The following is a 27,023-nucleotide window of genomic DNA, read 5'->3' as shown; positions in this document are numbered from 1 at the left end:
GATAGACAAGTTTATAATTTTTAGGGGAGCTTTAATTAGTTCTTTGCAGTTAGGATAGGAATTATTTCTATTTTTAGAAAAAAAACCTAGGAGAGCGGAAATAAGTATTTAATTTTTAATCTAAAAAAGGAATTTTGTAATGAAATGACAACATTCCATTTCAACCAAAGAAAAAATCTGATGAAAGCCACGACAAAAAAAAGAAAGGTAGGCGTAATACCAACAAAAAAAGAAGCGTAATCCTTAGCCCCACTCCCCCCCCCCCCCCACCACCACCAAAAAGGAGGCGCAATTCCTTATTTCATCCCCGGCGTATTATATAATAATTATATTTAATAGGTGTATCCACAATTTCACCCAAAAAATAAAACCTTACAAAATATTAAAGGCGCAGCTACTCTATAATTAACTAAAAGTCTATGGGCAACCATTCATGCAATTAACATTTTCCATCTAATACTGTACAAACGCTCAACACTACAAGATATTCATAAATAAATCTAAATTTCAATAATTTGTAACAGTATCTGGGCTACATGCACAATCCTATTATATAAATTAGTAATGTTTTTTTTGTCTGTAGCTTAAGATTTCGATAACTTCATTTTATAGAAGCTTTTTAAAGGTCTATGGATAGTTTTAGGCTATTTAATTCTTATATCTAAGTTTGTTTTTGAGATATTTGTCTACTTTCCTTACTCCTTCCAATACGTAGCTCCTAGATGCTAGGCGCGCAGCTGATAATTTATGCTAAAGTGCTGAAAACCCATTTTGTCAATCTGTTACTTTGTGGAAAGATCGCGTCATGTAAAGAAGATTACTCATAAAAATCCCTCAGGAATTCTATTGAAATAGGCCGAGTAGAGATACCTATATAATAATAGGAGAGTGAGAGATGTCTTTAATGTCTATGTTTAGGTTAGGCAATAGACGAATAATTTTAATTTAAAAATAAACTCGTAACATAAGTAACACAGCATTGAAAGTTAAAGATAGAAACTAGCATAAAAAAAGTAAACTGTTATTTCTAAAAGAAAACTATAAGATGACAAAATTAAGAAAAATATAGTAGATTTAAATAAATCTTAAATAGCAATACTATGAAAATCATCAACCTTTGTAAGCAACCGGCTATTACACTGTTTTATATGGACGGGCTTAAGTATAATTACTATATGGTAGCAGCGCTAATAATGATATAAAATTAAAATATGATGAATCTAATAATAATACTTCTATAAGCCATGCCCAAAAAAATAAGCTGCACCGTGATTCTTTTGCGTATACTCCACAATAACCAGATTAAAATTATCATAATAGGGCTTTACGCAATTAAAGCAAAATTATATTATTCAATCTAAGTGCCTTAAAATAGATTCAAGTTAAGTATGGAGGGTTCAAAAGAGATTATGGTTACCAAAGGAATTTTGTGGTTACTAGCAGCGCTGCTATTCTATAACTAGGGTACGTTCGTTCGTGAAACAGCCCAAACGTCCGTGCCTTTTGGCGGAACTTAAAATTAATCAATGTAATAGAAAAGCAAATTTTAATTATTTGTTGAAAATATTGAACTTTCTGTTCCTTTTCCAACAAAAAATAGTTGTTATCTTGTTATTGCTGCGCGAAATATGGATTTAATTGTCCTTGGTCAGTTCGGTGGTTAGTTGGCCTTTGCGAGATTTAGAATTAATTTTTTTTTATAAAAGGAAGTAGTTAATATAATTAGATGGTTAATTTGCCTATCAGATTTCATAAATCATCTTTAAATATTTCAACAACAACAATAATTGAAATTTTAAAATTTGTTGAAAAATAGCTAGCTGATAAATCAAAAGCTCAAAAATGAATGTGTTGACTACTTATCAAAAGTTAATGTGCTTTCAAAATTATACCCCATTGCTACAGGTATCTTCACACAAAGTTTAAAGTCGTGCAGGGCTATCTATTACACCCTAACTGTAAAAAAGATTTGCTTTTAATAAATCATTTGTTTTTATTACGGGATAAATTGTCATCAAAGTAACCTCAATTAAATTACAATTTTCTAAAAGGAAAAATAAATTCCAAAAAGTTTTAAAAATTAAAACAATTTCAGCATGTTATGCGTTAAAAATCAACACTTTTTTATTCTTTAGAATACTTTTCAACTGATTATCAACAAAACTTTTATAAAATGTTACTAATCAACACTTCAAAGAAAGAAAATAATTGTTGTTTGCAAAAAATTGTGCAGAAGTTTGTTAATTTCTAGCAAGATGGGACTGTCTCGACACATAAGAATATTCATGTAACGGTGCAACCATTTACAAACACGGAGTCTTCCTTTTTATTTATGATCAAATAATAAAAAATGAATAAAAACTATAATTATTTTACAGAGAAATTTGTAAAACAGAAATCAGTGCTGACATTTAGATTTCTGTTTTAACCAGGGAGAGAGGGAACATTGGACTATAAAATGTACTGGCCCCGAAAGTTTTATGAAGACTTTCTCTCTAACGTTGGCTTAAATACTTTGGAGACTTTTATTAAGTACATTAGGGGCACTTGTGGTGGTGGGGGGAGTCGACTCCCACCCTTTTTCATTTTATAAATATTTTTTTCAAGAAACGATTTCTCCTTAAAGGGTGGTAGTGCCCGCCCCAAAAACAGTTATAAACCTTCCCCATGACATATGAGAAGCTAAATTTTAAAGGAAAATCATATGGATTAAGCGGAAAGTAGTTCTCACAGATGGATATAGTCACAAACACCCAGTAGTTTTAATATAAGCAATGATTTGGTTGCAAAATCAAGCAGTGTTCAAACTTTTTCATCAATAATCTTGGTCTAAAATATAAGGGGCAATTTTGTTAATCATAATTAGGACTTTCCATCAATTCATTGTCCATTGTCTTATCCCCTAAAGTCCCTGCTAATCCCAGTTCTTATTTTCTGGTTGTTAATTTGACAAGACTGGTATTTGTTTTGCTTCATTGGATAAAAACTTCATCCAAATATAAATCTGGACACTCTCAACTAAAATTGGACAAAAATATATTTCAGGGAATAAATAATAGGATGTATGACCATTAATTTTATCTCGTTACATGTTGTAGGGATGCACAGATATGGCAGTGATAATATTCTAATTTCAAACCCAATTATGATCATTAAAACATCGTTACTTTGTATACTCCAAATTAATAGTTATCCCCTCAGTGAAATTTATCAAACCAATTGCAGACTGGTTAAAAAAAATTGGCTATAGTTCTTTTCACAGCAGTTTTTCTCCTATTTCCAGCCCCTGTGGGGGGGCTTTAACCCTGCGGGCTAATTGCCTAACCTAACTTAACATAACATAACCTAAAATAACCTGTCAAAATCTACTGAGAAAATACAACGAAACGCCCCTTAAGAGGCGTTGTAATGAAAGGGACCATACCCAAAAACTTTTGTGGTAGTACTATATATATGCCTTGCCCTTACTTTCTGGTTCCATGTGTAATTTTCTTAAAGAATTAAAGAGGTGAATAGAGAGCACTCTGAAGGAAACCGCCATGAGATCAATGGTAAAAGCACAGGATCTACCAAGACGCCACTATACTGATTTACTTTTATTAAAAAATACACCAAAATCAATTTGACTAAAGTCCAGTAAATTTAGATAGAAAAACTTAAAAAACATTATTATACTTATGTTAGAATACAATACTAAACTATGATACTCACATTTAATCAACAATAAAGTATAAACAATAAACACTTAGTACATTTTTCACTTTGGTAAATATTGAATAATTTGAACTTGAAGTTGTGAGACAACAATTCTTTATTGCACTAAAGTTAATAAATAATAGGAGATCCTCGCGTGGAAGTGTTTACAACACTTAGGTCTTTGTATTAATTTTGCCATTACTTAAGTAGTTTAAGAGTAAAAGTAAAAACTAATTTAAAAACTTAACTTATAAGCATATCATAACTTACTAAAGGACCTTTGCCTCTATATTATCTTGGTAAATGTTTATTATTTAAATATTCTTTATCTAATAGACTTTTTCTTAGAAAGCAAAATAATTACTAATTTAAAGCTTGTTAGAAAGTCCTAGTACCTTTGGAAGCGATTAGTAAAGAGCGGAGTTATTCCTGCGGAGGGAATAGCGTGATTAGTGGTTATGTATATAGTTGATATTCATTAAGTTATGATAGTCTACATGTACAACTTATTAAGGGACTTTTGCTACTATATTATCTAAGTATAAAGTAACTTCAAAATACTTTGATGATTCCTTTTATTTAGAAATTCAAAGTAGTTGCTAATATCAAAGCTTGTTAGAAAGCCCTAGTACCTTTGGAAAACGTTAGTAAAGAGTGGAGTTCTTTCCTCCAACTTGATTAGGAATTATTCAAGTGCAAAAATAGAATCATTCTTAGTTGAGGGTTAGGAATCAACGTGGTTAGCAATTACATATATAGTAGATACAAATATTTTAAGTTTTGCAAAATTACTAGAGATTAAAGGACAGCTATCTGTAGGCGTTTGGAGCTTTAGGGACTGAAACGCACGACACAAATGCAATTGAGAGCCTTGTGTACAAGCAATTGCAGCTAGATGACACTCTAGAGGCCCTAGAGAATGCTAGTATATTTGTGGCCATTGGTCGCGGCCCTAGGGGGACACTCGCACTGGTTGACACTCTAGAGGCCCTAGAGCACACCGGAACATGAGAACCTCTATAGTTGTACCTCTCTTTATGGATGCTTGATAAGAAATATTAAGTTGTATAATACATGCTGAATTAGATTTTGGGACACTGATTAGTACAGCTCTGTAGCTTAATAGCTTGGATTCTAGGAGTAAGGGTATGGTAGCGCATCAAGTTGTACTTGTATAAGCCGGCTATGCAGTTTACTCTGAGTTTCTATTGTTATAAGAAAAGCAAAATACATCTGGTAGCTTGCTAGAGTTTAATTAAGCATTGGATAAATTTTTATTTATTTATTCTTGGAAAATCTAGCTTTATTTAATATTCTTGCAGATTATAGCTTATAAGTACTTCATGACATAATTTTAATCTAAGTTTAAAGTATTGAATTGAATTACTTTTCTTTGGCAAAGTTGAATTGTTTATCACATCTATCACTTGAATCAATTTAGTCTAACCAGCTAAATGTTGTAAACTTTGACAAGATTGCGTTTAACTTATTCAGTTTGGTAGCTAAGTTTATGCTTTGTCATATGAGTTGGAGATTGGCTTCAACTTGGTTGGTATTCTCTTCTTGATCTGAAACTTGGCACGTTTTATTAGAATTGGGAGAAAACATATCAATACCACCCATAGTTTAATGTGGTGCAGTCCATGGGTTGGTTGTCTGTAATTTTCCTTTATTAGTTGAAACGTTCTCTATTATACAAATTGAATTAAAAAGGTCAGGGTTGAGTGAATTTAAAATTATTTTTGTCCACTTTTATTCCACTAAAATTTTTAAAATGTTACAAATAGAAAGAAATTACGTGCTATCCAAAATCAGAAATGAAAGGCAACGGAGTTTCTTTTTTTAATTTGAACTCTGACGTTTACGGTTATTAGAGGAAAAGCTTTTTGAAGTGCTCATTTGACAAACATGACCAGTGGCGTGCACAGGATCTTGCCAGGGTGGTGTGCACCTGAAAATCGTTACATCTCCCCCTAAACCCAAATCGAGGGGGTTGTAATACAGACAATAAGAAGGGTGATATTTTTAGGTCATAAGGATTTATATACCTTACTAGGAGTCCGGCCACCCATCTTCAAATTTAACATAATCAAAGGTCCCAAAATCATGCTATCACCTTTAATTAGAGGGGCGTGTGACCTTTTTACTAAATAATACTATTATTAAGTTTTGTTAATCTTAAGTAAAAATGTATTATTGGTGGTTAATATTAAAAACTGAATTATAGTCGAATTATTAATCAAAATACTGCATCCAAAACTTTAAAAATTAAACTATGAAGGTTTCATTTATAGAAATTAACGTTGCATGAAAAAACGTAACTTCCTATTCATTATCATTTTTCTAAAAAAAATTATTAAGAAAATTCAGAAAAAATGTGCCTCAATAAAGATGACTTTTTGATTAAATACAAATTATGAATCATGCAGAGCTTTTACAAGTGGCTTCGCCTTAAGCCTTCAGGGTGGTTTGTGGGTAACTATAATCATTATAAAAAAACAAGAAATATTATTTAAAAATTGAGGGGTAATTTTATGTTGAAAGTGTCTCATCCTATTATGATATAGCCTTTATCATTGTAAGCTAATTGGGCATAAGTCCAGAAAAGAAGAACCCAATAGGTTCAGTGGTTGTAAAATGATTAGCCTGAGATAGACGCAGACATTGACATAATTTTTCCTATATTTTCAAAAAGTACAGATTTTAGGTTGTGTCTTTAAAGGATTCAAAATGCAAGTTATGTTTTTATACAAAACTTAATTGCCAAGACCTTATAATGGCAAAATAGTTAGCTTACTTGGAACCTGTCTAAAAACAAAATCGAGGCTCTTCTGATAATTTTTATCATGACAAACTAGCCGTTCTAGATATCCTAAGTAACACAAGGTTACATATAAAAATACGCTAGTATAACTATAAAGAATGATAGTATAATTTATTGGGTATTGTTTATGATCTCGAAATCTGATCTTTTTGTAACGAGGTTTTGTGATTATTATATTACTTTAATTTCAAAATTTTAACAAGACTGCACTGTCAAACAAAAAGAACATTGCGTAAAAATTAAAATACGAGTCTCATTAATTATTATATAAATATATTTCAATAAATAAGTCACTTGCATAAAATCAACTTTTTGCATTAATAATATAAAACTAAATACAAAATAATAAAAAAATTCAATATTACAAATTTCCTTCAAATTTTAAAAAATGCTTTACATAAATCAAAAGAATTGTTATTTATATACATAGTTATAAATATTTAGTTATTGCACACTAACAAAAACAAAACGCATATTCTATCAAAGATAAACAATGAATTAAAGTCCAATACTAAAATAATGCACACATAATAATAGAAAGTTAAATCCTTAAACATCAATAACTTTGCTTGGATTCATCAAATTGTTTGGATCCAGGGCCTTCTTGATCGACACCATCACCTTAGGACGAGATCGATACTTAAAATATATTTTTAAAGAAAATACAATCAAAACAAGGCTGACAACATACATAGGTACCGAGGATAAAAAATTAAAAGTAAAAAATAGGCAAGTAGATGGGAGAACAAGAGTAGATGTTAATTGTTGATGTAAATCTTACATAAAATTGGAAATACATATCTTAAATAGAAACTGACAACAATCATGTTACCCGAACAGAATATCAATCCCAAACATAGAATAATAGATTGGTGGACATAAGTAGTTGTAGAATAGTTTAACTCTACTACTTATAATAGTTAAACATTGAAATCATACTAAAAATTATCTACTTAAAAATATTTTAAAATCTACAAATGAGCAAGGAAGATAGGTAACTATTTCAAGTAAATGTTCTCGATCGACCAATATTCCAATGCCTAACACCTGCGGTTCCCTAACTCTGCGGGGCTACCCAGTTCCAAACATATCAAACAAAAAACTATAAAATACCCTCCCCTTCATTTCATTTTAAAAAAGAAGAGGGGGGGGGGGGAGTCTGTGCTCAATTAGACACATTGAAGGAAAACGCCTAATTTTGCCATATTATTTTTTAAGTATCCGTCCCTGCACAGCTTCAGGACCAAACTGTTCCAGCAGAAGTTCTTTTTTCCCCAATCCAATGCCATGCTCGCCAGTACAAGTTCCTAAACAAATATTATCACAAAATTTATAATAAGTTTAATTTGTAGGGAGAAAGTAGACATCTGAGCTGGATCTTTAAATCATTTTAGTGGTGAGCCAGATCGGGGTGAGCCAACTTTCCACCAATGAGAGCACAGCATTTTAAGAAATGCCGCGCTGTGATTGGCTGAAATTCGGCGCACCTAGATCTGGCTCACCACTAAAATGATTTAAAGATCCAGCTTTGGACTGTAAATTACACTGGTACCCAAAGTTTATAACAACGTTATCTTATTCGTTGCTCAAAGCTTTGGGAACTTTTATCAATTTTATAGTTTAGTTCCCCACTAATAGTATCCAAACTTTTCAACCAATAATTTTAATATATATAAGAGAAATTTGATTGTCGTGATTGCGGATTGTCTCTTATCTTATCCCTTAAGATCCATGGTTATAAGTGAAGGTTATATTTTGCTAGTTTAAAAGTTTATATTTTTCAAAAAGCTGTAATTCTTTACAGCATTTCAAAACTCTTCAAATTACAAAAAAAAGATGTAGAAATTGTGTTTCTTTTTAAAAATGAAAAACACTGGGGGAAACTAATCTTTGTATAACACACCTGCGTGTTACTGCTACTTTCTATTTGCTTTCCCTTGCAAGTTCGTGATTGTATGTTACTTTCCCCGGATTATTTTCAGGGATTTTGTTATAACTGATAGAAAGTTATTGATCTTGTTATAAGCAGGGTTAGGGTAAGGCATTCATCAATTTTTAAAGAGATACACAATTTTTAAAAATAATTTCCCTATTAGTTGGTATAAAGCAAGTTTTCTACCCAGTTTTGCTGTTGTTTCAAGTACAGAATAACCAAATATTATTCATTAAATTAAGTTAATATACACTTCATGAATACCTTTCCCTTCCCCTTGTTATTGGCAGACACTGAGTTTGAGTGTGTTGGTGAGGGGGTGGGGGAAGGGAGGATGTAACTGTATAATAATTTATAACAATGTTAGTAAATACAAGAAGGTTATTACTATAACCTAAACTTTCTGTAAATTCTTAATATCATTTCATTGTAGAATCTTATGTTTACAAATAAGTTAAAGTAAATGAATTGTCTATTAAAAATTTGTATCACCTTTTTGTTGCAATAGAAGGTTATTTACTAAAACAAAATTTATCTTAAATGAATAATAATATTTAATACCGATAGCTCGATCATTTAATAACTTGGGATGTCAATAATCATCTATGCTAAATATTGTTTTAGTAAATAACATTTTATTTATACAAAAAGGTGACGCGCGTTAGCAAACAATTTCATTAATAAAATGATAAGAAGTTTATTTTATATTTATTTATTGTGTATTTGTTTAATATTAATTATAAAAATCTTCCAATTATAAAAGACGAAATCTCTTAATTTATTTATTTCAATTTCAGTTTGAAGATTTGAACAGCAACTGATATAGATGGAGATAATTCTACTAACAGTGTAGTTAAATATAAAAATCATTTAAAAATCCAGCATATAAATTGTGTAGAAATGAATGAGGAGCCAGGTTGTAGCTGCCAGGGGTGTGTATGTGAGTGTAGCTGGGAGCCAGTGCACAGCAACTACGAGTGTATCTGTTCCTGCCTATGTACACACACGGGACCTGTCTCAAGGAATATATCCATTTGGTTGCAAATATTTTGACTTAAAAAATATTTTAACAGTCACTTTATCCTATTGTATAAAGCGGTGAGTTTTTTTTGTCTGAAGCTTAAGATTTCAATTGCTACTGAATTGAATGAGTTCTCCTTCTTAGGAAGGCTTCATATATATTACGAGATGGTTTTGGGATATTTTATTTATGGGTTTAAGCAATTGAATGGTTTTAGGCTATTTTTCAGCCCCCTTATACCTTGGTATTCAGAGCCCCTATGTGCCAGGGGCGTAGCCGCTTGTAATAATTATATCAGGCAAATTATACAATTATTACATGCTTCCCTTTCTTAAAATATATCTATAATACATGCAAAGTAGAATGATTTTTGAACGTCTGTCCGTCCGTTCGTCTGTCTGTTCCTTAAGATCTAGGTAACCACTGAAACGATCGGATACTACTCTTCAGGGAATATACCTGATAGTCCTGTGGTCAATTTAAGCTATTTTCTTGGGGGGTGGGACAACCCCCCCCAAAAAAAAAAAAATAATCCACCTTAATTTTTTTAAAGAAGATGAACCACCAACTATTTGGTGCAGCACCAGAAGTACTTATTTTTTTTTAAACTATCTCTTGGGACAAAGCCCCTAAAGGCTAGGGGCGAAGCCGCCAGTATAATTCTATTTGGATAAAATCCAAAATTGTGTAAACATAGGTATATACACATATTTTATAGTAAGCCACAAATTCATTAATAAACTAATATTTGTGCAATGACATCAAAGGATCGAATCTCTGATATATATATTAAAGAGTTTTGTTTTGATATTGTTATGTAATTTTGTAATAATAAGATTTTTTAGTCTTTAAAACAAGTTTACTATGAATCCCTAACCAAAAGTTGATTTTAATCTTCGAAAACAGGCAAAATATGTAACAAGAACTGAACTTGTACAAGACAAGACCGAAGTAAGAATTTATTAAAAGCTTAAATAAATCTAATGGATATTATTAACAACAGTGATTTCTGTTTCTGTTCCTGTAACTGTAGTGATGGCACCAGAGTTCAATATGTCTTTGTGGGGTGTGGTCATAATCAGCAGGGATGGGATGACCCCCCTTGTGACTGTCCTCTCAGTGAAAGATTAAGGTATGAAGAGGTTATAGTGGAGGACAATCAAGATTTTGAGTTTATTTGGCCTTTGTCTGAACTCTATTTAGGAGGCTAAATATTATTGTTTCACTAGATTTTCAAAATCCTCTTTTTAGTTTAGGTGTCCAATTCTCCTTCTCTTAATGTTTTAAATTCATGTGTATTTTAATTATCTAGAGATATTATTAAAATTGTAAAAAATCGTTTGTGATAAAATAATATTTAATATTTTATAACGATTGTAATTATAAATATATGATATTTTATGTATTTGAAGAATATTATTAGGCATTGTATTTAAAAAAAAGTTTTGTTTTTTTATTATTTGAAAGGTCGACATTTAAGTTCCCTAGAAGAAAATTACCCCTTCAAAAAAAATTAATTTACTACTTAACTTTTTCTTTTTGAAACTAAAATTAAAACAGAAGGATCGACTCCTACCCTTCCACTTCACTCAAGTACCCTAAAGTCCACTAGAGCGTAGCCGAAAGTATAAAGAAAATGCAGGGGTGATGTTTCAGTATAAAGTTTACCTCCAAGAGAAATTGCTTTCCTTGCCATCCTGTTGGCCACAGCTTTACATCTCGCCTTCTCTTCCTCATCCTCTAAACAAGAAAAAATCAAAAAGTATTGGTGCTTTCCCTCAAATAACCTATTCAGCAATGAAACCCTCTCCTTCCGCTTATTTATGGAATAAAATGAAATTAATGGAAGGATAGTATTTTCCTAAACCTAATCACTGCGGGGCTTCCCAGTACCAAATATAATCTAACCTGTCCTAAAGTTATAAAAGCAAAGAAGCTGCTAACCCCCTGTCCTCATTTTTCATTTCTTTTTCAAAAATAAGGAGTGGGGTTTCTGCCAAAACATTTTTAAAATCTGGTAGGTATTTTTCATGTAATAAATATTTTATTAGAGTTGGATTTATTGAAGTTTTAAGGCTTGTAATAATTTATCTTTTAATTTTGACCTATCAATGAAATGAAAGAAATATTTAATTTATCATCTATATAGTGTAGTATAGAATAAACATTTTTTAGAAAAGCCTTTTAAAATAAGGATAAAACTAAACTATAAATGACAACCTATAAAACTTATTATCAGAAGAAATTTTCATTCTCTAAATATCCAACTAAAAAAATAGACGAAGAAGATTCCTAGATTAGAAACTCATGACCAACTATGATAGGACCAAAAAAGGAATAGAAAAGTAATTACCATACCCGACATAAACAACTACGATACGTAGAAAAAATATCGGCATATTTTAAATGGAAATTATTAATCGCCAACGCAAACATGATTAACTATAAAACCTATATGATGTAGAGGCTTGGACAGTAATGACAGACTATAATACCTGGATCAAAAAGCAGCATAGAGTGGAAATTACCATCCCCCACGTGACCCACTATGGGTCCTATCAATCCATTTGCTGCTATGTCATCCTAAATAAAAAATATTACTTAAATTTTCATTCATAGCAAAGTCATTTATTGACTTATAGGTTTTAGCTCATATTTCCCAAGCATGAAGTATTTAAGTCAGAAAATTTCTAAGTAAAATGTACAAACATGGTAGAAGATTTAAATTTTTCGAGTTTTTTTTACTTTGATTAAATTCCTACTTATTCTTTTCAGTTGTATAAAAAAGCTCTAGGTTATCTAACTTTTTAGTATTAAATTAAAATGGGTAGGTAATAATTTTTTTTTTTTGTACTATATTACATAGTTCATTTTTCTGTACCTTAGTGGATTGAACAATTTGTGGTAATGCAGAGATAGGAACACAAACATCTGTAGTAACAATTCTACACCCGGGTCTCAAACTCGCGTCAGCATAATAGGCTCTATGCCTGAAAGTAAATTGACAATTTTTATCTACAAAACTTTCGCTGTGAGTAAAGGTAAACTTATTTTTGATGACTTGGCTTGGTGAAGCAAAACCTTCCCACTTTATTTCTTGTTTTTAAAAAGCAAAAAAAGTTTAAAGGGTGATTCTTTTATCGGTAACAATAAGCAAACAACCAGTCTCAGAATAGTATTAATCTTCCCTAAAAAATTCGATTGGTAAGACCGTTTGTGAGATCTTATTTAACATAGGATTGGTGAAAAATATTCACCTAGCAGTCCATAATTTGTTTCTATCTTCCTGTTTCACAGCCCATTCAAATTCGCTTCCTGCAAAATAATCAATATTACTTATAGATTATTTAAATGATCCTTATCGCTATATGACGTCCAAAAGAATGTTTTTTTAAGTTTAATAATTTTAAATTGTTTGATAATCACATATTCTTTCTCATTCTTTTTTCTTTTTGAAGATAATAAACAATCATCGTCTCTTGAACTCACTTTATCCATTTGTTAAAAGATTTTTTTTGTGCTTTACTACTTATGGATGTTGTCATCCTTGTGTCCTATGATTGCAGTAAAGTAATTTGAATCTAAAAACAGATTAAACATGACCTCCGTATTGCTCCACAATATCCTTGACAAACTCAGCCTGAGCAGAGACCTCGCTATCAGAACCGTGGAATTCTACAATGAAAATCATTAAGGGTGTCCCATAGAGTAGTGGATAGCGCACTACACTGTGGTTGGGAAAATCCGAGTTCAAGTCCCTTCATAGATATTGCACTTGGATGACAAATGCTGTTGCAATTTGTCAGAATATAGTCACGCAACCTTCCCTGAGATGCTCTAGGGTTGTAAGGAGGGAGGTTTGTAGGAAGTTAGGATCCTACCTATCAAGCAACTGTAATCGTGCTTTCCCTCGTCCATGCTCCTAATTCATAGGAGAGTGCCATTAATTAGGGTGGCTTAATATGGAACACCTGCCAAAACTCTGGGCCAGGGTGATGTAATAATTGAATAGCTTCCACGAGAATTGCGGGTCAGCTTGTAATGTAACATTGAATGCACTCAGCTGTGCGCAAAGCTTACCAATCTACGATTGGCCAAAAGATTCTCACCTCCAATCTCCTCGTGCATCTGAATCCTAACTCAGAGAATCAAGGCTACATACATACATGAAAATCATTATTAAACTAAGCCTTAACAGACAACCAACTCTTTGGCGGCATAATACATGGTCTAAAAAACGTTCTAAATATAATATGGATATGAGTAGGGAATATTTTTTGGGTCAAGATTTTCTCTTTTATATTTGATAATCTCAATCGCATCACATGGGTTATGGTAATAACCATTAAATAAAAGTTCAAGTCTTACTAAAAAAGCTTAATTAGGTTAATCCCTATAAAAATATTATGCAACAGAAACACGCAAAAGCTTCCTATTTTAGTTTTCTGAAAGTGAATATGAAATTAATCTTACCCAGGAACAGATGAGGTTTTTCTGGATAGTTGAGTCCGCTGTATTTGTTACAAGCCATCATCTGAACTTCGTCAAGAAATTCTACTCTATAATTACAAAATATTTACGTTTTCATATATAAACGGTATACCTAATATGACAAGGTAATTGAGTTGGGTATCTAATTTTTGCCTAAAATGGACACAACAGAAAATATTATATAAATACAGTGGTAAATTATTAACGAGAGTTTAGCAAAGCAAATATTAAAATTGTTAAAAAAATGAGAAAAAAAATTGTAAAAGATAATCAACAGATTTCTATTGATTAAATTTTCAAGACTCTATATTTCAATATATTACTATTTTCTGATCTTTTTTCAAACTATATGAAATTCTTTAAAGTTGACAAAATGATGATGCATTAATAGGTAATAACTTTAATTTAACATTTTTCAGTCACTAAATTTCCCTAACACTCTACGTATCTGTAAGAGTTCTATTAGTAGTGTTTACCTGGCTATTGGAATTGAACATTGCAAAGTTGAAACTACCGCATCCACAGCTGACTAAAGCAGAAAAAGATTTAATTACTTTTAAAATCACTAGCGGCTACGCCCCTAGAGGCCTCTAGTGGCACTTTTTACATTTTAAATAAGGCTATTTTGCGTTTATTTTTCGTTGAAAACTTTTTCTAAAATCGAGAAATTAAAAAAAAAATTTATTTCTTTAGGTAGGGTGGTGGTATCCTCCCCAAAAATAGTTATAAACCTTCCCGGGACATATGAGAATCTACCCTGTTAAGGAGAACCCGATCGGTTCAGCGGTTAGCGAGATCCTTCGGTACAAACACACAAGCACCCCAATATCCTGTTACTTTAGTATAAGGATTAGATAAGCAAAGCAAAGCTTAACTAAATCTTGAATTTACTCGGGAAACATGTCAGATTTCAAATATAAAGAATGTCCAATCACCCTATGCATGTAATAAATTGTATGTAGAATGACACAACAGGTACAAGAAAAATTAACTATGATTAATTGACAGGAAAACATCGAAAAAAAAAGTTTTTACATATAACATCTGTTGATTTTTAAAACATTTTAAAACTTTACCTGTACAGTTGGAAACGACACAACAGCGGCTGCCATAGATTCTGGAATTGCATGCAGTTTTACAGTCGCAGCTATGGAATACGAATATTTCAAATTAATGAATGAGAATAAAAGTGAATTTTTTATGTAACATTTTGCCTTTGATTCCTAAATGTGAAACGTGGCAATTTCTTGAGAAGTTTCCCCTGTCGGATAAGTATATAATCAAAAACTCAATGCGTCCGTCCGTCAGTCAGCCTTTCTTATCTGTACTATACTTCTCCAATCTTTTTCATTACTATGGATTGAAAATATTTTCCTGTTATGATTCCAAGTGTTCCCTCAGATCCAATCATCAATGATGTCAGATTATATCCAGCTGAACTCTAAAATATTATTATCATTTTATTCAACAAAAAGTTTCAGTAATAAATGCAATGTATATTGCTATCTAAAAAAAACTAGGTAAAACCTGTCAAGTGCCGAGACGAAGTAAAAAAAGTCAGTGACATTGACCAATCATTATATTCTTAAACTCCTCTTATGAAAGTTGGCAGGTCATCATCCTCAGCCATGCTCCCCACAACATAAACCCGAAGAAATACCTGTACACGTCAAATATGAAGTACAAAATATATTTTCTTTTTTTATACCTTTCTTGGTCTGGATCCTTTGCCTCCAGTATTAATAATCCTACCATCGGCAAGAACAACCTCCAAATTCAGAACATTTTCCTTGATTGTTCCATACCTCACTGCATTCGTTCCACTTGCACCTAACAAGATTTAAATCATACATTCTATGCTCCTTCCATATCTAATGTAAATAGTTAATTTTTTCTATAGTAAAAAAGTAACTTTTCCTGAAATATTTTTCTTTTTTTTTACCTGTAGCGCACATACCACAGATGGAAGCATTTGCTCCAGGATCTACAGGAAACCACAGTCCGTCTGCTTTTAAAGACTAAAATAAGATTGTTTTTTTTTAAATTATGCCTTTTACTTTTTTCATGAAAGAATTTGATTAAGCATGTTTCTACATTTCATAGATAGCTATAAAATCTAATTTTTTATTTCCTATTACAACATATGATGTGTCTTTTCAAATATTTTCACCTGATTTAATCCTTCTCTAGTTATCCCTGGTTCAACAATTGCACAAAAATCTTCTGTATGCATCTAAAAAATATCCTAATTAGTTAAAGATTATCTCTTGAAATAGAAATAAGTGATCGAAATTGTTAATTATTGATACATAGGCAATTTTTTAACAATTTGACCTCTCTGATATTCTCCATATTTTTGACAAGATCAACAGCCACGCCTCCTCTGACTGCTGTGGTCCCTCCCTCCAGTCCTGTTCCAGTTCCATGTGGCAATATTGGCACTTGGTATGAACTGCAAATCTAAAAAAATAATAGTTTATTTTATTAAAACAAGTTATGGTAAGTAATCAAAGTTGCATGAATTTTTTTGACAGAAATCATATATATAATATTTGCATAAAACAAAACCATCAGAAATGTCAGCAATTTTGAATCAAGCAATTTTTATTACCTTGCAAATTTCCGATACTTGTTGAGTACAGGTAGGAAAGACCACAAGATCTGGAGGGGCACCTTTGTGTGGTCCCTCGTCCTGGTAACAAAGATAATACTTTTATTTAGGCCCAGGTAATTTGGATGCAGCTTGTTAAATAAGAATGCAAAATAAATTAATCTTCCACTTACTCTACTCTTCATTTATTGAATGAAGGAATTATGACAATTGGCAATTCTCATAGGCTTTAGGTAAGCATTAAATACATCCAAACTATGAAACAGAAAATCTTACTTGACCATGCTGATCTCTGACTGAAACACTTCCCGACACATGAGATTCTCCCAGGAGACCCTCCAGATCTCGGCGTAAGCGCTCAACAGTATCTAAATAGCAACGACAAAAAAGTTAATGAAAATTTTATCCTTAAAAAGTTTTTTTTTTCGAAAATTTGTGTGCGTTCTTTAAATATGAAAGGGCCGCAATTTGTCATTTTGTAGCCTTGCGAACTATCTAGAAAAAAAAACTCTCTTCAAAACACCGAAATGATTCAAATAAGAAATAGATATTCATTTAAATACCTGGCTTCAATTGAGAAGCACTAGCAACATTTCTTCTAAATGCTAATTGTTCAAATCTTTGTTTTCCTAGAATAGTTACAAACCTTCTCATTCTAGTCTGAAGAAAAATAAGAATTTATATAAGACTAAATTAAATTTTGTCATTTGATACTCTGATTTGTCAAGTAAATACATAAATAATTCTTTATAAAATGAGAAACAATGAAATATAATCTTGATGTGTCAATGCTCATTCCAGCAACTATTTTTCAATGCGTCAAGGTGTCAATAAAAGTAGTCACGTAAACGCACTTTTAAAATCTCTAAAAAACTTACTCCGAAAAGACATGGCAAATAATTGTACATTTCATTTATATTTAACACTAAAAATGGTTAATGTATAGTAATTAAGCTTAATTTTGATTGATTTTATATGATTTGTGTCCTTTATCCTTTGATGACAATTTTAATATTCGGTGTTTTCATAATTAAACATATGATTTTTGTTTTGATTATGATAACAACCTGATGATTGCAAATATACCTTACAAATTTATTTTTATTTTCTTTAATTTTTATTTAAAATATTGGTTTTTATTACTTTTTTTATAATTAACTAATTTTTAAATTTATATATTTTACCCTGTTGTCTACATCGTACGCATGCGTCAGTGTTTGTTTACGTCTGTTTATAATGTGCGCATGCGTAGAGGATGTTTACAATTTAAGCGCAAAGCTTTCTCATTGGGATAAAAGTCGATTTTTCAATTTTGAATTAATTTTTATTAAAAGTTCGGAAATGATACAGCAAAAAGTTTGTAATTTGTTGTTTTTAAAAATAGGTTTCTAAAAAAATTAATTATGAAAAATATTTTATTTTGATTTGACAACTAGTGAGCCGCTGATCCCAAAATTTCTCGCCAGTTTGTAAACCAAGATGGCGTCCGTAAGTCAGAGTGACACATCTCTCTGGCTTCATAATAAATTAGGTCAGTTTTCTGCATTGATAAGTTAATTTTATGATGTGAAAAAGTTTTGTGAACATCCCTTCTTTATTATTTGTTAAATAAGGTTTTGCTAAAAATTCGTATCTAGTGAGAAAATCAGTGTTTTTTATGTATGTATTATATACGCATTTTTAACAGGTGTATAAGATGCAGTTTTTGTTAAAATTACCCCTTTATTTGTATAAAAAGTGATAAAAACCACCTTTTTGTTTAAATTTTAAGGTGTTATTAACTTTACTTATTGTAACACTTAAATATATATGCGCTTTGATTATTTTTTTTTGTATTAGCAATATTTTTTTTGTAGGTATGAGATGGATAAAGTTTTCTTGATATCAAAAGGATTTTAAACATGATTATTAAACCTGAAAAAACTACCCATAGTCTAACATTATATTTGCTTAAATATGGTCGGTATCCTTTATAACCCACCCTAATGAAGGAAATTACCCAGTAAATCATAAATATATTCAAAATCAATACATATGTTTTAAGTTATTTTGTGGGTAGGAGTATATTTTTATCCCCTCAACCGCGAGCAACTGTTTACACACCACTCGTAAATTGAGTTTAAAAGAAATATATGTAATGTACATAAACCATATAAAGTACATAAAGGGGGGGGGGGGTTAATGCAACCATCTCGTAATCAGTGAGCAAATGGCACTTAGAATTCGAATTTCGATCTAAACTTTTGCATGAGTAATCCTTGGTAGGTCTATTTTCCCTAAATCGAACAAAAAGTTGGAAAAGTAACGGCTGGCGGCTCAGCCGTTTAGCCGTTTTTTGCCTATTTTCAGGGTAAATTCATCATCAATTACGTAGGAATCAACTATTTAAAACATATTTTTGGTTTAATTTATGTTAAATAATAGCAATAACCATTTTTGAAACTTCTAGTACCAACAGATACTGTCTAGAACCGTTTAATAGCGTTTTGGAGTGGCAACGAGAATAAGGTGGAGATAGGTTTCGTGAATAATTTGTACTATAGATATCCAAAAAATGGCAAAACTGCTGAGCCGCCAGCCGTTAGCCGTTACTTTTCCAACTTTTTGTTCGATTTAGGGAAAATAGACCTACCAAGGATTACTCATGCAAAATTTCAGATTTAAATTCGATTTCTAAGTGCCATTAGCTCACTGATTACGAGATGGTTGCATTAAAAACCCCCCCTTATATTTATAATAATAAATAGTTTTTAACTATGAATTTGTTTAGGAACTTCAAATGATTCTTGGACGGGAGGATCAATAGTTTCACAATTAAATCCAGATAATCTTGTCAAGATAAAACATTGTTTTCAGGTACCTACCATTTTCTTTATTATACAATTCTTTTATTGGATTGTTTTTATAGCTTTCACAAGTTCTCAGAAAGTGGGTGTTTTCATGTGCTAAGATTCATTAAAATTACATTTTTAAGACTTTTAAACTGGATTGAATAGGTAAAGACTTGGAAGTTGCCCTAATGGGTTAAGATGTGGAACTGTAAAGAAACAGCGGTGGAACTGTCCCTGTCGCCGATATTTGTTTTGCTATTTTTCGCCAAGTTAGACAATATGAATCATTTGGGACAAAAAAAATTTTCACCACAGAAAACCATTATTGTACCAATGATATTTATTTTATTTCTTAAGAATCTATTTTAAACACTTTAAATGCTAAAAGTAACCATCAAAAGTTTGGAATGTTTCAACTTGACAATTTTTTTATTTATTTAGGACTTACAACCCCAAGTAAAATTGAAGTTACTTTTATCTTTTCTACACATATCCCGTCGGAACCTTGAACTATGGAGAACACAATTAGAAACTATTTTAGAGGTAATTATCATTTTTTAGAAACTACATTAGTTAAATGTTATCTATAATACAAAGTAGCTTTCTGTCTGTCCCTTAGAATCTCGGTAACCACTGAACCGATTGGATTCTACTCTTCAGGGAATATACCAACTGGTCCTGTGGTGGTTTTAGGCTATTTTCTTGGGGAGTAGGACACACACAACCCCCCCAAAAAACAAAAAAACTCCTACCCCCCCCATTTAAAAAAAAAATGTGATGGTTGTTGCACCAGTGGTACTGAATTTTTTTTTTTAATAACCTCTTGGGGCAAAGTCCCTAGAGGCTAGGGGCGAAGCCGCTAGTCCCTAAACCATAAAAAGACACATCTCTTAACACTATGGTTAACCTCAACAGTTTTGTACAAAGTCTAGGTTTGGCTTAAGTTTTGAAGATTGAGAGAATGATTGAACTACCTAGCATTATTAAAGTTTACACATTTTTTAGGTTGCAATAAGAGACTCAGAACCTTGGGTTGCCATGCTAGCAGAGCTTATGAAGACCTATCCAAGTACAGGTACAGAAAATTTGCATTAGTGTTTGACACAGACACCTGACATCTATTGAATTATGTTAAACTAAAGTTTTTAAAGACTTATCTCTTAGTCTTAGAATATTTTCATTAATTTTGGACATCTGTCGTATTATTAATTTAAATTACAAATGATTTCTCTGTAACATAAAAAATCCTGATTTAAAAAGATTTGTTATTTTCTAGCTAGGTGTATCATTATTTTTGCTAAAACTTATATATTTATAATTTTATTTAAGTATGCGACCTGTTCTAAAATTTTTAAGATGATAGCAATTTTAGGTCAACTAAATCCAGATGTTGTAGTACCCGAGTCAAATCGAAAAATCTATGTAGATATCCTTACAGGTGAACAAATATTTAATTTTTATGATTTGAACTAAGACAGGCGTATTACACATTACCATGCTGATTTAGAACTTAATGACAAAGTAAGGGCATTCAACGGGTTGGTTGGCTGCTAAGTTTTGGACTAACTATGAAAGTCAGGTTTATATATCAAATCAGTTTATAAAGGAGTTTTAGTTACATCATGGGTGTATATTCTGCAAATTTGACCCAGCTGAGGGAGGGGGTAAAAAAAATAAAAATATGTGGTTGGGGAAAAAAAAAAAAAAAAATATGTGGTTGGGGGAAAAAAATTTAAAAATTAAGAAAACTGAAAGCATTTTTTTCCATTTTTCTCCCCTCTTTGGTGAAAAAAACTAAAAGAATATGTGGGAAAGAGTTTTGAAAATATTTTTCCATTTTATCCTTTTCCTTGCTGGGAAAAAAACTAGGAGGGGGGTGGGGGAATCTTGCAGCAGAGGAAAAAAAATTAATCTTGTGCAAAATATACACCCCTGAGTTACTACATATTAACGTTTACATAAGATAAATCGATAATACTTTGTAATAGCCTATCGACTGGATTAAATTTGCTTTATTTTCTATTTACACAGCCCTGTGAAAAAAGCATTTTCCTTTATCAGGAAATATTACGTGATGCACAAAATATTAATGGCAGTGATTCGCTTATTAATATGAATATTGTACTAGATCTGAAGAAACGTGTAGTAAAGAAGCACGGTGAACAGAGTGACATAATCCTACCCCTTGAATGTCATTTTCTCAACAAAAATGCTTTCATCTCAGTGGTTGGACATCAACCCCAGGTTATTAACGTTTGATTTTTAGTTATTAGTTGCGCAATAGCTTTATAATTTTAATCACAACAAGTTACGAAAATGTAGGAACTTAATTTCTTAGCCTATGCTGTTTTTACTACCAATGTTGAATTTCTTTCTCTCCTATCCATTTCTTTCTCCAATTTCTTAAATAAATACAGTTTTAAATATACTTACCTTTATTTTATTTTCCTCCTAGGGGGAAAATGGAAAAATATACATCCCTTGTAAATTATCAATTTTTTAAAAATGTTTATAAGAAAATTTTTTTTCAGCCCACAAAACATTTTCACCTGAAACGTAAACCAAAGGCTGCGGCACTAAAGGCTGATCTCATGCAAAAGTCCATAGAGGCCGCAAACAAAATTAAATCTTCTAACTCCTCCGCCTTCCCCGCCCGTGTACGAACCATGCCTAAGAAAATGTCTGATACAACGCCTCTCAAAGGTCTACCTTCGCGGCCGCTGCAAAACAGCGGCTTCCGCCCGCCCCGTGTGTCTATACCTAACCGACAAAATGCCAAAAAGGAGGGTGGTGTTAAGCTTCTTGATATCAACGAGCAACCCATTGGTTACTCAAGTGCCAAGAAACGCAAACGTCAACAGGATATGGAAGAGAAGAAGACTGCTGAGGATGCCGGAACAAATGGCACTCAGCCTAACCAACAACAAGGCGGCCATGTCAAGAGCGAAAACATTGCACCGCCCACCAACCCAACCCCGGACTACGCCGCTAACCTGGCGGGCGCGAGTATACACAACAATGTTGTTGCTCCGCCGGCGTATGTACCACCAACTCCGCAGGCTCCCCAACAGGCACCGCCACCGCCCGCATATGCACCGATACAGCAGACGGCAGTGACCCTACCTATTGCTACCCACCAGACATCGTTACCTGGAAATCCTGTAACGGTGGCGCTACCGACTGTGCCGCATCCTGGTGTATCCATAGGAACAAGAATAGTTCAATTACCCACCCAACCCATTCCTCAGGTATGATATTAATATAACAAATTTTGTAAGTCGATATAATAAAATATTTTTAAGAATATAAGTTTTCAAATAAATCTATAAATTGATAGATGTTGTATCTAGACATGTTGTCAATATATCTGAAGATTATCTAAATCCCTTTGTTTTTACAATCCCACTATTTTGCACTCAATATTTTATGTAAGCACACATTTCAAACATTGTTTTTAAAAGTATTTATTTTTTTTTCTTCAATAAATTACCATTTTAGGCTCGTGTTGCTGGCTTAACAACGCAACAAGCGCCTCTAAACCTTGGTCAAGAATTGTTGGTTCCAGCTGCCAACCTGACGGCTACCAGGACGATAATCCAGCAGCAGCCGCAACCACAGCAGCGACAGATTATCATGCAACAGCAGCCAACGCAGACTTTTATACAGCATCAACCGCCACAACAAATTTTGCGGCAGGTAAAACAAACCATATTAATCCCTTCAGGAAAGATCAATTTTAAAAAAACGAGCAGTTAACAGTTGAGCAGTGAACAGGGGGGGAATGATTTCCTCAAAACATCTATAAGATGCTTCAATAGAATGGGATTGGGGAATAGGCTCAGTAAAAAATACTAATTCTTTTAATGACGATATTTTCGTAACGGACAATCTAAGGGACACGCTCTATTTATAGAGTAGCAACTCTTTTATAAACTTTTAACACTAAAAAAATCTATACATTTACATGTATTTTTATTAATAATTTTATAAATATTTCAGCCTACGGTGCAAACTATCCAGGCTCCAGTTCAAACACAACCAGGACAGAGAAGAAACCTTTCGCTTACCAGGTAAAAATTTATTTAATTCTTCCCTTTCTCTGCAAATGAAAAATAAATAGGTATTTCTTTCTTGATTCGTTGTTTGGTGTTAATGTTACTTAGGCTGCTGAATAGAAGGCAAAATAGTTGTTCGTTGTTAATTCTATCACTATTAGGTTTTTAAAATTAGGTTCACCAAGGACTGTACCTTGTATGTCTATTTCACTGAAACAAAATATCCAAACCTAGAGCAATAGTCATAACTTATAATGTATTCCGACGTTTGAGCTATAGGTATTATTTTATATTATTATATTAATAAAACATTTTAATAAATTCAGAGAGCAGATGTTGGAAGCCCAGGAAATGTTCCGTACGGCCAACCGCGTGACGCGGCCAGAGAAAGCGCTTATCCTCGGCTTCATGGCTGGCTCCAGGGACAACCCGTGTCCACATCTGGGCAGCATTGTGACCATCAAGCTGAGCGAGAATCAGGAGAACGTGCCACAGGATGATAACACTTACTTGACTATGATTGTCGAGACCCACTTCCAGGTTAAATATTTATATATATCATGTTACGCAGGTTCTATATAACTAATGTATATTCGTACAACTGCCTGTAAGCATCCCGTTAAAAAGTCTGAAGTCTATATGTGTTTAAATTCCTACTAATTCTTAGGTAAAATTCTTTTTTATTATAATAACAGTAACGTTATAATGTTTTAGTTTGTGGCATTTTATCTTGGAATTTTTCACGCTTATAGGAGTCACAAGGTTTAATAGTATATAATGATTTGTATTTTTTTTCACGAATTTTTGGGTAACTAATTATCCTTTAGAATACTAAAACAATTTCGCCCAATGCTACAATTTGTTTGTCTACTTTCTCACTTTCTCACTTTCTTTAGTTTTGCTTTTATTAATGTTATCCTAGTTTCTAATTTATTTTCAAAATTTCAGATGAATTACAACACTGGAGAGTGGAAGAGAATTCGGAAGTACCGAAGATTAGAAGATGTTATGCAGTAAATCTGTGATAATCACCCCCTACCCAACCCCTCCCTCCCACACACACACACCTCCTCACATAATCATATATAGGGGCAGGGACAAGTATTTGAAGAAAATATATGGTAGAACAGAATTACGTTGCTTTATATTTCAAGATTCTGTTGAAATATATGCATTGAAAATTAATTTAAGTAAAGCTTTTTTAATCAACAAAGTATTTTAGGCAGTTTTCATTTGATATTTTTATAAAATATCTTTTGTGGAACTTATCTTATTGTGGAGTCCCATTTCCTTTTTCCAATATATTCTGGATAAGATATTTATTAGACCTGTTTTACTGTTAATTTCTCAGAATACTAGTGCCTGGCTCTGAATCATATTGTAACACAGAAATACCTTTCAGGGATAGGACTATGGTCCCGAGGGAAGACTATTTTGCCGTCAACTTTTCGGCCAGTGAAAAATAGATAGGGGATTTATGCTTAGATCTCGAAATGTCTTTTACCCTTAGAAACATCTTAGAAAGAAAATACATTATTAGCTTACTATTTTTAAAAGCGAAGCTTTTCTATAATTAGGATCGGTACGTCCGTCCGTAACGGATAACTTTTTTCGTTAATTTAGGCATGTTAGAATTGTCCTATTGATTTCAAACTTTGCATGGTGATTCCTATAGTAGTTAGGAACGATTTATAAAGCGTAGCAACTCTATAACCATTATCAGAATGTCCGTACGTCCATTTTAAACATGTTGATTTTTTACTTTTTTAACAACAAATTTTTATGTGATCTAATAATCCGATTGATCTGATTTTTGGTATACTGATTCCTGGGACAACAAAGTACAATAGTATAAGCGAAGCAACTCTATAATCAAGTCCTAAAAAATGTAAGTATGTCCATAAACATTATTCGGTGTCAAGCAGTTTTTCAACAAATTTATTTACAATTTTGCTTCGACTCTTATACATTTATATTCTGATTATTCATTTCTGATACTTTACAAGTGTTAATGTCCGTTTGTCCTACCGTTTCAGTGCTTCGCTTTTATGGATGTTGTCATCATTGTTATGTATTAAGAAGTTCAATTACAAGATATTAATGCAAACATAAAACTTACAACTATTTTGAAAAGCGTTTTATGTTTATAAATGAATATAAATCATTATAATGAATATATAACAGCCAAGAATATGATATTTTAGTAAAGCTTTTCAATATCTTTTTAAAATATTTTTTTTATGATTTTTAAATAGATACTTTGAATTGCGAGATCTCAACATTAATTCTGTCTTTTTTTTTAACTTTGATGTATAATAATAATCTCAATGTTTGCATTTTTGAAAAGAGGAAAAGTTGAAATCAAAATAGTTTTTGTTCTGGTGCCGTTTTCCTACCTTTATCTTTCCCTTAACCACGAAATTTCAGTCATTTGTTAAGAAAAAGAAATGATATGAAGATGCGTTTAAGACAAGACTATGTTATTGTTCATGTTCAACTGTTATAATATTTAGATTATATATTGTAAATTAATTGTATTAACTGAAACAGAAATAATTTTGGTAAATATTGCTTGCTTTAAAGCACAGATTTTACTGTGCAGTTTTTCTTTTTTTTATTAGTATTTGGGTTGTATGCATTTTTCTTCACAAAAAATGATTATTATTTTTTAAGGTTAGATTAAAACACCTTTTTTGTTAATTTTTTAATAGTTCATTTTTTTCATTGTTTCCTTTATAGTACAAAATATGTAGGTATATTGTAGACAGTTTTTTTTGCTTGGTATTGTATACAGTTTTCCGTGGACAAGAAAATAGAATATTTGAGGATTAAATCTATTTTTTGGAGGCCAATGGCCCATGCCAGCAAAACAAACATTAATTATACGCCTTTAATTTTCTATTTTTTTGGAAAATTTTTACAATACGATAGACAAATCATTTTTCAGTATAGCTCAGAACCGTTTTTAATCCTGCGGAAATTAATCGGATTCTGAGTCATACTAGAAATTTTTTTTGCTTTACATAAACCAAAATAGAGAAAGTGGTAGATTTTTTATCTCAGTCCAGCATTCCTTACAGTTTTTGTTATGATTTTTTATCATACAAGTTTTATTTAAATCAATAGGATTATTTTTTGCATACATTTTTACCCAGCAAAATTCTTTCGTTTTACTTAGGTAGGTATTATTCGAGTCAAAATTATTTTTGTTGAAAAAAATGAAGAGACTTATGCCACGATAAAATGTTGTTTTTAATAATAAAGTTGTTTAAGTGTTTCTGGCTTTGCAATCTTTATAATAAAGTAACAGGATATCTATGTGTCTGTATGATATTGTTCTCTACAATGTAGCTTCTCATAGGTCCTGGTAAGTTTTATAACCAATTTTATTTTCGCTTTTACTTTATCTCCCTCTTTATGTGCTACTAGAGGCCTCTAGGGAGCCGCTAGTTCATTATATAAAGCAGTAAAAAATGTTTTCTATCTGGTAATCCAATTGAGTTCGATTATAGCAAGTTCCGAGCACACGGGCGCATTCTATAGTATAAAGTTAGTTTAAGT

The 27,023-nt window shown here is 31.9% G+C and overlaps 2 protein-coding genes and 1 long non-coding RNA gene across 3 annotated transcripts; 2 read left to right on the top strand and 1 right to left on the bottom strand.

The window, feature by feature from the left end:
- Positions 1-6,773: 6,773 nt before the first annotated feature.
- LOC145316969 (D-lactate dehydrogenase, mitochondrial-like) lies at positions 6,774-17,236 on the bottom strand. Its single transcript, XM_080157822.1, has 18 exons — positions 17,140-17,236; positions 16,853-16,944; positions 16,577-16,657; positions 16,300-16,425; positions 16,136-16,198; positions 15,908-15,983; positions 15,674-15,795; positions 15,342-15,406; positions 15,042-15,114; positions 14,442-14,494; positions 13,948-14,033; positions 13,078-13,149; positions 12,732-12,789; positions 12,356-12,464; positions 11,970-12,057; positions 11,143-11,214; positions 7,750-7,827; positions 6,774-7,143 (listed from the first exon to the last, which is right to left on the bottom strand). Exons 1-18 carry the CDS (start codon positions 17,228-17,230, stop codon positions 7,070-7,072), a joined length of 1,479 nt encoding a protein of 492 aa, XP_080013948.1. The 5' UTR covers positions 17,231-17,236; the 3' UTR covers positions 6,774-7,069.
- A 772-nt stretch (positions 17,237-18,008) lies between these two features.
- On the top strand, positions 18,009-24,493 carry LOC145316966 (negative elongation factor A-like). Its single transcript, XM_080157821.1, has 11 exons — positions 18,009-18,107; positions 19,347-19,432; positions 19,849-19,950; positions 20,413-20,482; positions 20,780-20,845; positions 21,536-21,651; positions 21,939-22,655; positions 22,906-23,103; positions 23,407-23,477; positions 23,789-24,002; positions 24,411-24,493. The coding sequence occupies exons 1-11, from the start codon at positions 18,056-18,058 to the stop codon at positions 24,477-24,479; spliced, it is 1,761 nt and encodes a 586-aa protein (XP_080013947.1). The 5' UTR covers positions 18,009-18,055; the 3' UTR covers positions 24,480-24,493.
- An 802-nt stretch (positions 24,494-25,295) lies between these two features.
- LOC145316968 (uncharacterized) lies at positions 25,296-26,739 on the top strand. The gene is made up of 2 exons (XR_013878785.1): positions 25,296-26,023; positions 26,687-26,739. It is a non-coding gene; the product is annotated as an uncharacterized LOC145316968 (long non-coding RNA).
- Positions 26,740-27,023: the final 284 nt, after the last annotated feature.

The sequence above is a fragment of the Acartia tonsa genome, chromosome 4 (assembly GCF_053477335.1).
Source record: "Acartia tonsa isolate MP-2025a chromosome 4, ASM5347733v1, whole genome shotgun sequence".
In the NCBI taxonomy this organism is placed as follows: domain Eukaryota; kingdom Metazoa; phylum Arthropoda; class Copepoda; order Calanoida; family Acartiidae; genus Acartia; species Acartia tonsa.
This window is presented reverse-complemented; position numbering and strand designations above follow the sequence as displayed.

What these genes read in the sequence shown, in the direction of transcription:
- LOC145316969 (XM_080157822.1), bottom strand. Translation starts at nt 17,230, where the DNA reads ATGAGAAGGTTTGTAACTATTCTAGGAAAACAAAGATTTGAACAATTA. An exon ending in TGTTCAATTCCAATAGCCAG is followed by an intron (nt 14,034 to 14,441) that starts GTAAACACTACT and finishes TTGTAATTATAG; the next exon opens with AGTAGAATTTCTTGACGAAG. An exon ending in GTTTGGTCCTGAAGCTGTGC is followed by an intron (nt 7,144 to 7,749) that starts AGGGACGGATAC and finishes GATCTCGTCCTA; the next exon opens with AGGTGATGGTGTCGATCAAG.
- LOC145316966 (XM_080157821.1), top strand. Translation starts at nt 18,056, where the DNA reads ATGGCGTCCGTAAGTCAGAGTGACACATCTCTCTGGCTTCATAATAAA. An exon ending in GAAGACCTATCCAAGTACAG is followed by an intron (nt 20,483 to 20,779) that starts GTACAGAAAATT and finishes TAGCAATTTTAG; the next exon opens with GTCAACTAAATCCAGATGTT. An exon ending in TGGTTGGACATCAACCCCAG is followed by an intron (nt 21,652 to 21,938) that starts GTTATTAACGTT and finishes ATTTTTTTTCAG; the next exon opens with CCCACAAAACATTTTCACCT.